General features: G+C 32.9%; 1 protein-coding gene across 4 annotated transcripts; it reads right to left on the minus strand.

Annotated features, from left to right (window-relative positions):
• Positions 1-3299: 3299 nt before the first annotated feature.
• On the minus strand, positions 3300-13107 carry LOC106073331 (O-methyltransferase MdmC-like). 4 transcript variants are annotated; one of them, XM_056040808.1, is made up of 7 exons: positions 12890-13107; positions 10309-10607; positions 9202-9306; positions 8796-8903; positions 6663-6763; positions 5990-6139; positions 3300-5622 (listed from the first exon to the last, which is right to left on the minus strand). In XM_056040808.1, the coding sequence occupies exons 1-7, from the start codon at positions 12931-12933 to the stop codon at positions 5551-5553; spliced, it is 879 nt and encodes a 292-aa protein (XP_055896783.1). In that variant the 5' UTR covers positions 12934-13107; the 3' UTR covers positions 3300-5550. The 4 variants fall into 4 exon arrangements, with proteins under 4 accessions (XP_055896783.1, XP_055896786.1, XP_055896785.1 ...); XM_056040811.1 differs by lacking the exon at positions 12890-13107 and adding an exon at positions 12847-12865; XM_056040810.1 differs by lacking the exon at positions 12890-13107 and adding an exon at positions 11557-11664.
• Positions 13108-13612: the final 505 nt, after the last annotated feature.

Genomic DNA, 13612 nt, shown 5'->3' on the forward strand with positions numbered 1-13612 from the left:
CACTGTTTGGATGTTATGGCAACTCCTGGCATGCGTAATTCATTTTGTCGGAGAACATGTCCCGCAAACCTCACGCGACGCTCTGTCACAATTTCATAAAGTGGTCGACTCCCAGTTCGGCATAGGATTTCCTTGTTTGAAACCCGATTACTATAACTGACTCCTAAAATCCGTCTTAGCCATTTTTGTTGAGCCACTGCTACTCCCATATCAAGCATACAATTACCGATACATATAGGGATTATTAGCATCGCTAGTTCTGCCCGAATGTACAACCTTTTAAAAGAACAAAAAATATGATCTGTTTGGCGCCCACCCTTTTAACACGCAGTACGCCCGTGGGTTGAACAATGTTTAGGTTACTACTAACAGTACGACGACCTTACTATTCTAACTGTAAACAGAATATTAGTCTAAAGATGTAACCTACATGCGTCAAAAACAATTCAACTTTTAACCCTGGTTGAACTCGCACTTTGTGTTATCGGTATGATAGTTGGCCATTTTCAACAAGAAAAGAATTTGAAGATAACATTACTGCGCCTTATGGGTCAAGAACTTAAGACAAAAAAAAAAAGGATTCGGGAGGAGGGGGAGATGTTTTAAAGTAAATTAGGGGCCAAAGTAAAGGTCTGCTTGCGAACTATGGAGTATATATATATATATATTATCTAGGTGGAATAACTCCACATTTACAGTCACATATCTCAATATTATAAGAACTATTTCCTTTTAACAATACCAAACGAAATTAATTAATTAACATTTTAACATTTAATTACTATTCAGTCAGTTATTTCTTTTTATTGATTCATGTGTTGCATTTGTAATTTAACATTGTACACAGACCCATTTTTATGTTGAGGTCAGTTGTCAGCGGAGGGAGCACTAAGGAAGAGTTGTTTAAAGATAAGATGTCTGGACAAGTTGACAACATAAAACAAGAAAAATATAAAAAATCTTATCTAAAAAACAACAAAGCTTATCTAAAGGGGCAGAACTCCGTCCTTAAAACTAGATTTACCAACAATGTTCAAGCTATTTCCCTTATTCGATATCAAGTAAAATAATTAATTACCAATAGTTAATTGACTAATAGAGTATTTTTGTTTATTGGTTCATGTTTTGTTAGGTACAATAAATACGTGTTTAAAGTACCAACTTGATCGGAGAACGCGTGATGGAGAAATAGCGTTAACAATTAGGCCTATTTAAGGAGACTAAGCCCAACTAATGTAGCCATATCTGTGAATACTGAAATATTAGTTTCCATTGCAGCTATTAAACAAAATAATGAATTGCCAGTAATTAAGTGTTTATTTTTGGTGACTTTTTTATTGACTCGTGTCTTGTCTATGTCAATGAATAATTGTGCGAAGTGTCAGCTTGATCCGAGAATGGGTGTGGGAGAAATAACGTGTACACACTTTTTACCAGACAGACAAAGTGAGATGATATAAGCTCTGTAAGATTGGACTGGTCTCTATCTCTTGATAGCCTGCTAAGAACAGCTGCTGACCGGGAGAAGTAAAGGGATTAGGTGACGTCAACTGTTAGGTCACCCCCTACTACGAAAGTCAAGGGACAGATGAGAATTAGTGTTGGAGCAAAGGTTAAACTAAGACATGCAATGGGAGATAGTGAAAGCTTTTAAGGACAGTTATTTGGTATTGATAGAATCATTTGTGTTGAACATATTATAGAGATCCACTGGGATATAATTTTATGATGATTTAATAGCACATTTGTTTTGACCCACTTCTAATCAAACCTAGGCGCTCATTAGTGTCAACTTGTTACTGCTGTTTATTACTGTCATCACACCACATTGTTCACATTCTTACATCTCATTGCAATTGTCATCTAGAACAGTGGTTCTCAAAACTTTTCTGACCCGGTGACCCCTTTATGTAGTCAAATCTGTCAACGGACCGCTAAAGTTAAAAAGCTACATAAATGCAAAATCTATAAATAATTATAAGAAAACAAAGCTTGTTGAAGGAATGTTTGAGATCATAAATTGTGTTTCAAATAAAATTTAAAAAAATAGACTTAAATGAGTTTAATGACATTTTGTGAATATAAACATATAAACAAATACACGCAAGACACACACACACAAAAGACAAGATAGTTTAGACTAGTTTAGAGCATGTGATGTAATTCAGTCACTTAAAGAGTTAAAAAGAAATAAACAATGACCAAAAAAAAAAAAAGGAACGAGACAATGTTTTTATCTGGCATTTTAAAATGTCATGAGAGTTAAAATTATTTAATAGTAATCGAATATGCTTAAACGACAGGTGGTAGTATGGTATCGTTGTTTCACGTGAAGCCTTGTTTATTATTGATTTTCTAGATTTAATACAAACTTATTGTATTGCCGGAAGTGGTAATGGATATAAACAGTCCACTACCTATAAAATGTTTCCAATGGCTTGCGTCTCAAATAGCCTCTGATGACCAGTACAACTCCTTCACGTGGCTCAGATATCCGTTCCGGCGAAACTATTTTTACAAACTGGAGAAGGGGCAAAGGCGAGTAACTGGTGCCTAAACCAGTAAGCTCGTTAGCCTTGACTAGCTACCCACCTAGGAGAAAGAAAACTTTGAATTCAAACCTCTGCTGCCTTGCAGCTATACCCAAACATGGGAGAGGCTTCGGAAGTCAACCCGCAGGAGAATCAAGAGCCGGCGACCCTAAGGCAGTTTGTAGCGCACAATGCTACATCTTGGCAGAGCCTGCGACCCCCGCTGACCCCAAACTGTATCGGCACTTGCTCTTCCCTTTGATACCTCAGCTTCGTGGAGAGGGGGAACTGCTGTGTGAGCGACATCATTCTGACCATAGCTGATGCCCAGGCATTCATCTCATTTTATTTCTATAAGATAATCCATAGTCGTTTGCGACTGAAGGAGGCCATAGAATGGACCTCATTCACCAATCGTAAACAAACAACATTTAGTCACGTGGTGCTCTATCTCTTCTATATAATTTACGATCTCATGTTTAATTGATGATGGTTGTCACGTGACAGTTTTTTTTCCATTTTTTATCAATAAGATAACGTGACTAAATGTTGTTTGTTTACGATTGGTGAATGAGGTCCATTAGGCTACATGGTTGAGTTAAAATGGTTGATATACTATTATACTACTACTATTAATATCAACTTTGCTTTTTTTTTTTTTAAATATTTTACTTGTTTAAGTATTACGTCAGTTGCAATATTTATAATTTACAGCTCCCTTGGGCATTTATTATCTATTTTTAGCTTTTCAATAAACAACTTTTGCAATTGGTGACCTTGACACATTTTATCATGTGACATTTATTCAAATTATCTCTACCATCATCAGGCTGATATGGCAATACATAAGTGAGACATAAACCACCTCTCAATAGAATACACAAATGAATACCTTCTACAACTTATGATTTCTAAACAAAATTAAGACCTATATATAGTAAGTCACAGGCAATCTCATTAACCTGAACTTTAAATTAATTCTTAAATGAAAATTAAGAGTAAACCCAATTCCATTTTTCTGAACAGGCTATAACACATAGAAAACAAATGGAAGAAAATAAAAATGTATTGGTCAAATGTAGATTCTGTATAAATGAAACAAAATTTGTTATGGAATTTTATAGCATATTTAAAAACATGTTTTTTTAATAACAATTTTATTCATCAATAAAACATTTAAAGATTTCAACTATAAAAGATATATAAAGCAAAAGCTTCATTCAATAAGGCAATCTCTAAATAGAATAGTCACAATGCAAAAAAGCAAGAATAGGAAAAAAAAAATAGTTCAATAAAATAATGTGAAAACAAAAAAAATAAAAACGGGCAAAATTTTTGGTTTTAAGAAATGGCTTATGTGTAACCACCAATACAATAATTTTATAATATAGTAAAAACTGGAAAAATATTTTAACTCTTTCTCTCCTAACTGATCATGCCAGCATTGATTTGACCCCATTAAACTAAATTTATTTTTGGCTTTAAAAACTTTAATTTGTGTTGTGCAAAAAGAGCATGCATTCTCCTATAATTCAATACCAAACAAAACATTTTCTGATAATAAGCAAAAAAGTTATTGAAGTTTAGTCACAACAGGATAGAGAAATACAAATGAGCGAAATGAATAATTCTATCGGAACGATGAAAATAATTACGTAGAGAAAGAGTTAAGTTTTAAAAAATGACGTAACTAAGCATTAAAGCTCTTAAAAAAAAAATTAGCTATTCCAAAATACTAAGTCAAACTTCACTAAACATTGTACCTGAAATAGACTATTGGTAATAGCGTTGTTGTATGTATGCAGCATACTGTACATAATAAATGATTAAACTGTTTTATGTAGGGAAGTTTACATTTTGAATACATAAGTGAACACTTCATGTTCAAGAAATTTTATATAATTGAACAAAAAGAAAACTACCCTGTATATTTAATATTAAGTAATAATATTTTTGTTTTATAAATGCAAAAAAAAATAATAATAATCCATTTCTTTTCAAATTTAAAGAAATATAGCAATTAAACAGGATAAAATGTAGAAGTATAATTTGAAATATAAGTTACTGTGTGTTGTAGTCATCAATTTCAGTTGCATGTCAAGATCAGCTTTAGAAAATGAAAATTCCATCAAAAATGGTTTAAAAACATCATATGCACACTGATATAGTCATTCTGATTTTTTTAAATTTTGAACTCTTATATGAGCCTAGAGGGCCATAATAAGTCTATATGCAGAAGCTAATGACTAATCTTCCAATCAAAATTTAGATTGTAAATTAAATCTATCATAATAATGTTAATTTAGTCCCATGGCAAACAAGAATATTACCATTAATCTATTTTAAATCAAAGTTCACATGATGAACAAAAAGGCAGATTTAAATTGATAAATGCAATTGATAGTTCAGTTTTACCACTTTGAAATCTGGCACAGTTACAAGATTAATCCAGCTTCTTTTTAAAACATATAAAAATGGTAACATAGTAAATGTCGAAGAATAGATAACTATTGGACATAATTAGTTCTTGTAGATTGAATAATTAGTTGTAGCAATAATGCTTGCAGTAGTATTGGGAAAATAATTTGACCACATTTCACCACTGTCCTAAAATTGTTTAAATGATGTAAGTTTTTAACGTAAATAAAAGTTACAATTTTATTAATGATGTTCACCCCAACACTGCGGTGTCAGGACACTATAAGCATGCTTCTAATAAAGTCAATTTACAAAAATCTAATTATAAAGGTGTCCTTATCTGCATGCAAATATATTGAAACTTTTATCACCCACTCATGCTTATCTTTATCTCTTGTTGTAAACAAATCAAGATTATCAATATAACAAATAAAAAGGTGAATTAAAAGCTTGTGCTACTATATATGCCGCAGGGATGAAATACTGTTGTTAGAGTTACACAATGATATAACAACAACAAAAAATGTTTTAAGAAGTAGATAGAATGTGTGTCCCATCTATGCCCTTGAAACTTGATCCATCAATAGTTTGGAACAGTAGTTTAATCAACTGTACCTTCAACATCTGACTTTCGCCTGACTATCAAAATACCATCTCTTAAAGGCACCAGCACCTGGGGAAATATACAAAATTTCAACAAAAAAAATCATGTCATGTATTTTTGGCTAGAAGGATTACAAAATTCCTTTTTTTTAGGAAATTCATATAACTAGAAGTCAATACTACAACCACAGTAAGACTTGAACTTCACAATAAATGTTGCTACTTTGTTTTTTTTAAGAAAGCTGCCAATTAAACAGTACAAAAACAAAAGGAGACCAAAATTATTATTTTTTTTTTTGGAAAGCAAAAGCATAAAAGGAAGGTATATGTTTTGTCTGGCTTCACACCAAGCAAAAGATTGCTACATCTCTTCACAAAAGCAAAGCAAGAGAATTGTGATAATAAGAAACCAAAACAGTGTAAAGAAAGGAACATACTCTGTGAAGATTAGGATTTGATGCTAAAACATCTGTGAATCTATTGGCGCTGCCTCCTCTGGGGTTGGATGTGTATCCAGTACCATACACAAAAGCATTGTCAATGAGAAGAGTTCCTCCAGGAACCAAAAGATTCTGGCCAAATATATACTGAAATATAAGTGTTGAAAGCATTTAATACTTTGTGCCAAACAAAAAGCAATTAAAATATATGATTTTTATGATTCAGCAGATTCAAAAGGCATTTCATTATTTTTATCTCATGATACACATTGGAAAAAAAAAGTAAAGTTCCCCTTTCAGACTTTGCAATCTTTAGGGCAGATGATGTAAAGTCATCATTTTCTGTGGCCCATGGTTAAACGAGGGTGTCATGTGGTCAGCACAATGACCAACCACCTTTACTTTCCCCCAACTAATGTTGGGCCCCCATTAGAGCTGGGTGAACTCAGTGGGGCCCAAAGATCCTGACAACAAAAATCTCTGTCTTCACCAGGATCTGAACCCGGGACCCCCTGTTCATAAGCCTATTGCTTTACCGCTGAGCCACTGCACCTCCAATACACTAAGAAACTTAAAAAATATTTTTTAATATGCAGGAAATGATTAGTTAAATTGGCCAACATGTTTTATTTATTTATTTATATTTATATATATATGGATTCAATTTTACCTCCAAAAACTCAACATAATCTCCTTGGTGTGCATCAAGAAATATAATATCAAACTGTTCTCCATCAGCAGTCAATTTTTTCACCGTATTAATGGCAGGACCTGAAATAGTTCAAATAGTTAAGAATCCTTTCAATGCAGTAACTGAAAGTAGCTAAAAAGAAGCTAAAGAAGAGACATAGAAATAATCATGGCAAAAAATAATTTTGAGCAAAATTAAAAAAAAAAATTGGTCAGACAAGCTAACATAAATGGCAGTAGAATTTATTATCTGAAAGCTTATTAAAGACAAGGCTACTCTAAACCAAAGATTTCACCAGTCCATTTCAATTGTTTTATTAACTTTTTAAGCAGCTGTCAAGGACAGAATGGCTATAGGTTTTGTGCTGTTTGTTTGTCCAACTATGACATTACAGCCTCAAAAATTAAAAGTGCTTTTAAAAATCTTATGCATTATGCACTGTTGTAAATCTCATTTCACTATTCTTTTCATCAATTTCAAATACCCTGAGGACAGGAATGTTTATTGATGACATAAAGTTAAGACAGACTTTCAGAAATAACCATTAATTCAGTTTAATTTGATAAACGACTAATTTCAAAGATATGATGGGTGGCCAAGCGATAGGTTTCAATTTCTCACGTTGGGCAGAACAGTGACAGTGTTGATTTCTGTATGATAAGTTGGGCTGAGAAAATTTATCTCAGAAATGCTATTGCGCTGTCTCATACTGTATGTCGGTACAAGAACTTTGTTAGTTTTTCTACAATCCTACGATCAAAACATATCCCATCAACATGGCTGACAAAAGGAACAGTAAATCTCCAACAGTATCTTCTGCTAGGAAGCCCAGAAAAACCACTAGCCAAGACACAAACATGAAGATCATACAGAAGTAGGATGGTGGAATGAAAATCAATAAAACAAATGTTTTGTCAGCTGTGTGTGTTTCCTTCTTTATATATAACCTAGGAAAAATACTATATGTAATTTCAACTGAATACAGTACTGTATCAAAAGAAAAAAAAGGTACTACATATATATACATATATATAGTCTACTTTAAAAAAAAAAAGATTAATAACAAGCCCAAATCTAGTGTCACACTTAACAAGAAACATGCTTTATGATGGATTTATGATGGACCTTCAGTTCTGTCACATCATTGTTTAATAACCAGTGACATGAATATAGTTGGGAAGCATGGAATACTCTTAATATTTGTGTTTCACGTGAGAAACAAGAATCCACAGTTGCATTGTGGGTAAGAAATCTCGTTTTGGGGAGTTGATCACATGGTCAGACAGTAGTAGAAGCCATGGATATTAGAGAAGACAGAAGTGTATTATTTTATGTTGAAAGTATTGCTAGATATGTATTTGATGATTTTCATTTGGATTACAAGTGAGATGTTATATGATTTATTGATGGCTGAAGTTGCCAGTATATTGTGAATTGATATTTTATTTTAATAAACGTGTATCTGCAAAGTAAGACTTGAATCAGTGAGTTTTAATACATGTCATGTTGTGTTATGTACAGTAGAGATACGTGACAACAAAAAGTACAACAACTCGGGTGTGATGAAGGATATTTATTTAGTACTCAACAGACTTTATCACTTGTCTGGACCAGTTGTGAAAGGGAAGGGAAAAAGGGGGTATCTTGGTGAATGTTTACATGATCCTTTTTTAAATTCATCAAAAAAATGTTCACTCAGGGCACAAGTTTCTTCAAGGGGACTAATTCAACTTATGCCACCACATCTGTCAAGTAGGATTTCTTTCCCTTGTTTAAGATACCAAACAAAATAATTAATTACCAATAGTTAATTAACTAATTAATATTTTTTAAAACTGATTCTTGTGTTGTCAGGTAAAAGAAATAATTCTGCAAAATTTCAGCTTAATCCGAGACTGGGTGTGTGAGAAATAATGTGTATAAATATTTTATCATACTTACAGACAGAGTGAGTTGATATAAGCTTTGAAATAAAAAAGAATTGCTAGTTAATTTAATAACACAGCTGTGAATGTGATTTAGGTGTGACTTGATGTGCAAGAAAAATGTTTGCAACTCCTTTAGGTTCCATAATTTCAGAAAGATTTTCTAGGATGTTAAAAATATTATTACCTATCCTGATTTCAATTTTTTTTCCATGCGGCGACTGTTTAAAAAATTGGCCTTCAACTAATTCTTTCAAATAAATATCTTGATCCAAAGTTATCAGCTTCCCGTCAGCTTGAAATTCAAAAGAGAAAATTATTAAATTAATTAATAGTCAGAGCATCAGATACTTAACAGGCAGTTCAATAATATTTTCTATAGTAATGAAAAAATTGTTTTTATTGATTAATTGAATTGAAGCTTACTACATGTACTTTGTTTTGCAATTACCTAATTTCATAACATCAAACTAAACCCGAACTTTCTCATATTAAAATATATTTATTTATATGTCCTTTTTAGTCAATTTATCTTCATTTAAACATTTCATTGTAACATATAAAGGATTAAAAAATAGATATTATTATTATACCTGGCAATGCTTCTGCCATAGACAAAGCACTATATCCAGTAAACATTCCAATATCCAGAATTTTCTTACACTTATGAATGCTGACTAGAGACTTTAAGAATTGCCCTACAAGAAGAAATCAATGAGTAACTTAAAATAATATTAGAACTGTTTACATACATAACCAACAATTTAATGATTATTTAAGTGTGTACATAAGCTATGCATATTCATTACAGTACGCTGGTTTGTTTTGTTTAACATGTTTTCAATGTTCCTTCATATTGAACATTAATTACATGCTAACCTAAACCTCCCACAATCACGGGACAGCAGAGATAAGCAGAAGAAAGTGGCAGACAAGGTTTGAGCCCTGGGCCATCAAGACAACATTCCAGAGCACATACCTTGCAACTAATTAAGCAGCCATACTTGTAACCAATTTCACCTAAAGTTCGGCAGATTCAAAAGCAATATTGTATTATTATTATGACTGGAAGAAGTTTGTCTTTCTATATGAATGCTAAAATCTAGATAGAAACAAATGAAGAGATTCAGGGATGGATTATTACACTTAGAAATGAGATGTTTCCATACAATTTAAAAATATTGAATGCACAACACATGGAAAGGTTTGTTAAAGTCTCAAAAAAATCCATCAGATAGCTTGATGGGTTAATATGTATAGTCAATTTAATGAGCCTACGGTAGATCTGATGCATAAGACATGAAAAGATAAAAGAAATGCTTGACAATAATGACTAAAGAAGCCCACCAAAAAAGTAAGTTGCAGAGCTGAAACCATAATAAATGGTTACAATTCATTAAAAAATCTGCAGTGGTGTGTGGAAGACCACTCCCCGATTCCCTTCAAATAACTTTTTCCTTCCATCATAAAGTAGCAGCTCAAAAAGTCTGAGATGAACTCTGATTGGTGACAAGGCAGGGAGACCTATGTCTCCATAGTGCTCTGGTAAGGAACTCCGCTGTGCAGCATAGTGCCTCATAGCCTCCACACAGATCTAGTTGACCACTGTATACGTCTCCCCGCAGCTCGTGGAGCTGCAGACACTCTTGCAAGACGTGCTCAAATAGTCAGATTCAAAAACAATATATGACATGATTTACCTTCAAGACGACCAGTCATCATTCCTGGCCTTAAGTTCCAAGTTGTCTTTCCCTGTCTGTGCACTGCATCCCAGTCATGCTTTAGAGTCTGCTCTAAGATATTGCGACATGCTGCACTATCATAGCTAGTGTTTGAATCTGTGTAATCATCTCTCTTTTGAATCAAATCGCAGGCAAGCTCAAGCGTTTGCAAAAGTTCTGGAGGCACATTGGACGATTGGGCAAGTTGTAGAGCTTTTTCTACTTGTGCCACAGCTGGGTCATAATGTGACATAGAGCGCCGAGTACTTGACATTTTACTTTAATTGTTGAAAAGAAAATGTATTAAAGCAACATTATTATTATCAGTGTATTTAGGCAATATCACACTAATGTTTTGAACAAATTCTTAAAGCTTTCATAGAAAGCTTAGTGCATAGAAGTACCAAAGAGTAAAAAAAAAGGGGTAAATATATGGCTATATCATAATAAATATGCTAGTTTTAAACAAAACAATATATAAATTGTCAATTTAAGCTTTGTGTCAGGTTTTTAAGATCTGAACAGATCAGATCTAATACAAACTATATAATTATTATAATCTACACACACATTATTAATCTGACAAAAATATATAAAGAGATCTACTCATCTAGGGCTTTATTCTAGGACTACTGCAATGAGTACTGGATGTACTGATTCTGGGTTAGACAATAGTGACATAATATATTTAATATAATATTAATATATATTATATTATTGAGGCCTTTACTATAGTCTATAGTATTGATTCTTTGTGACTGTACGCGGCGTATACCCGCACATTTTTCAATGTGGGGGAAAATTATTACTTTTCTTGTATTTTAACGTTTATATGTATTAGTAGTTAAAATTAGGGAATAAATCACTGAGTACCGCCCCAAATGGGCTAAAAAGTCCTCGTGACATTATATACTGTACTGTCACTACTGACTACTGTGACATAGCCTTTTTATAGGCACTATGTGAATGTGACTATAGTGCTATAGTGTATAATACTGTCTAGATCGATCTAGATCTAGTATAGAGTATATAGTATAGTCATAGATAGAGTATAGAGTCTAGTACTATAGTCCCTATAGACTATAGATAATAGAGATATAGATCTAGATCTAGTCACTATACAAATTAATTAAACTTACACTCTGATAATCCAATAGATCTAGATCTATATAATTATAAGACGTATTAACTTATAAATCTTAATATAAGTGGCCTCCTAAGACTAACTTCACTCTAAGCTAGTAGATCTTTAGGCTAATATAAAATATAGTCTCTAGTATAGGCTAAGTAGGCCTACACTTGCCTACAGCTTCTCTAAAGAAATTGATTTGTCATGATTGTTACATTTTAAAGGAGGTCAAGTCACTGATATATATATCTATATCTATAACTGACTCCTATAATCCGTCTTAGGTATCTTTGTTGAGCCACATTTTAGTCTTTTTCAATTTGGCAGATGACTATATAGGTTTATATATATTCACTGCACTTTATTAATGGAGCCCAGCCATATACTGGTTTGAAATTTGTAACCTCTCTTGGCTATGCTCTTGGAATTAAGTGACTGTAGTTTGCTTTAGATTTTATATAGAAAAGGGAAGTTTTATAGTCAAAATCATTTGGGTAAACTAAAAAATCTGTGGAGTTTTTGTTTGTTTGTTTGCTTTTATTCAAAATTTAACCCCTCTAGCTACGCTCATAGAATTTGGTGACTGTATTTTGCTTAAGTGTGAGCAGGTCAGGCAGGCACGAGTGGATAGAGAGAGAGACGACCTATTCTCTGCTGCTCAACATTAAAATTTACCTAACAGTAGGCAGATGTTTGCGCTACTGGGTGGGCTCAATCTGTGACACCTCAGTCTACGACCAAGGGGCTAGAGTCACCTAAGTAACCAGACATACTAAACTAAACTAAATGAAAACAAGATAACAAACTTTAGTTTACGATAAATAAAACAAAAAGAAACTTTATTTACATACAAAATAAATCAATAATAAAAAATAATATATACACTAACTACTATAAACTACCCTCTAAATCTACACCACTACAAACACTACCAAACTAACCAAACCAACTATCTGACACAAACTGATCAAAACAACTATCTAACTAAATCACTAAAACTACTACACTAGACCTAGATCTACAATAAACACACTACAATAAACTAGTCTAGATCTACGATATCCTACTATTTCACTCATAACACTAACACTAAAACAAGAATATCTTATCCTTAGGCTCAGTACCTTACTATTCACTAAGAACAGAACTGAGAAACAGACTATAAATTTAATAAATATAACTAAGTTTACTAATAAGGCAACACTACAGAAACAAAATAAAAACTAGATTCCCTAGAATTAGAATAGATCTACAGCAGCAATTATAAGCAGCAATATCCAACAGCAGCAGTTAAAAGCAGTAACACAGCAGTTACACAGCAGTTACACAGCAGTAATAATAGCAGGCCGTCCCAGGTACAGGAATAAAAATATAATTAGATGACAGACCACAAAGATATTCAGCTGTCACACAGACAGATATGGTACTGACCACTGGTCAACGGTACACTGAACTGTTTTAAAACAGCGTGGCATCACTTTTTATACACAAAAAGCGGAAGTAGAAATAATAAGTTTGGCACTAGCCTATAAAAATAAAATATATAAAAATATAGCTCTGGGAGCGCAAGCTCACATTCATCCCGCCTTAAATTTTTGCGTCCTCGCAAAACAAAATACTAACAAACTACTTAAAATGCATTACATACATACTGCTGACATATTATACCATCAAAGAAAATACACACTAAAATCTATTTCACACAAAAATATACATCTCCATGACATGACTTAAATTACATTGCTTTACAAGGACAAAAGCAAAAAAAAATATATACACTTCATCAGCTAAAAACACAAGAAAATACTCTTGGTTCTGTACATTCTCAAATAGGTACAGCAACTACTAAGCTTTAAAAAAAGCTTTTAAATACACATGTAGATAACATGTACTCATAGAGTTATTACAAACTAGTACATCTTGATACATTGGAATGCAAATGACATATTAAATAAAAAAATTACAAATACAAATGAAGAATTATGCTAATATGGTGAGGAAACGAACTTCATTTCTTCCTCTCGTACATATCTGTATGTACTGCCATCTTCTGCTTCTACCATGTACCAGCCAGAAGCATACTTGGGTACTGCAGTAATTATGAAACAAGAGGGTTCATACTGCATGAACATTCTTCCCTGGCCTCTGACTCTC

The sequence above is a fragment of the Biomphalaria glabrata genome, chromosome 9, assembly GCF_947242115.1.
Source record: "Biomphalaria glabrata chromosome 9, xgBioGlab47.1, whole genome shotgun sequence".
Taxonomy (NCBI): Eukaryota; Metazoa; Mollusca; class Gastropoda; family Planorbidae; genus Biomphalaria; species Biomphalaria glabrata.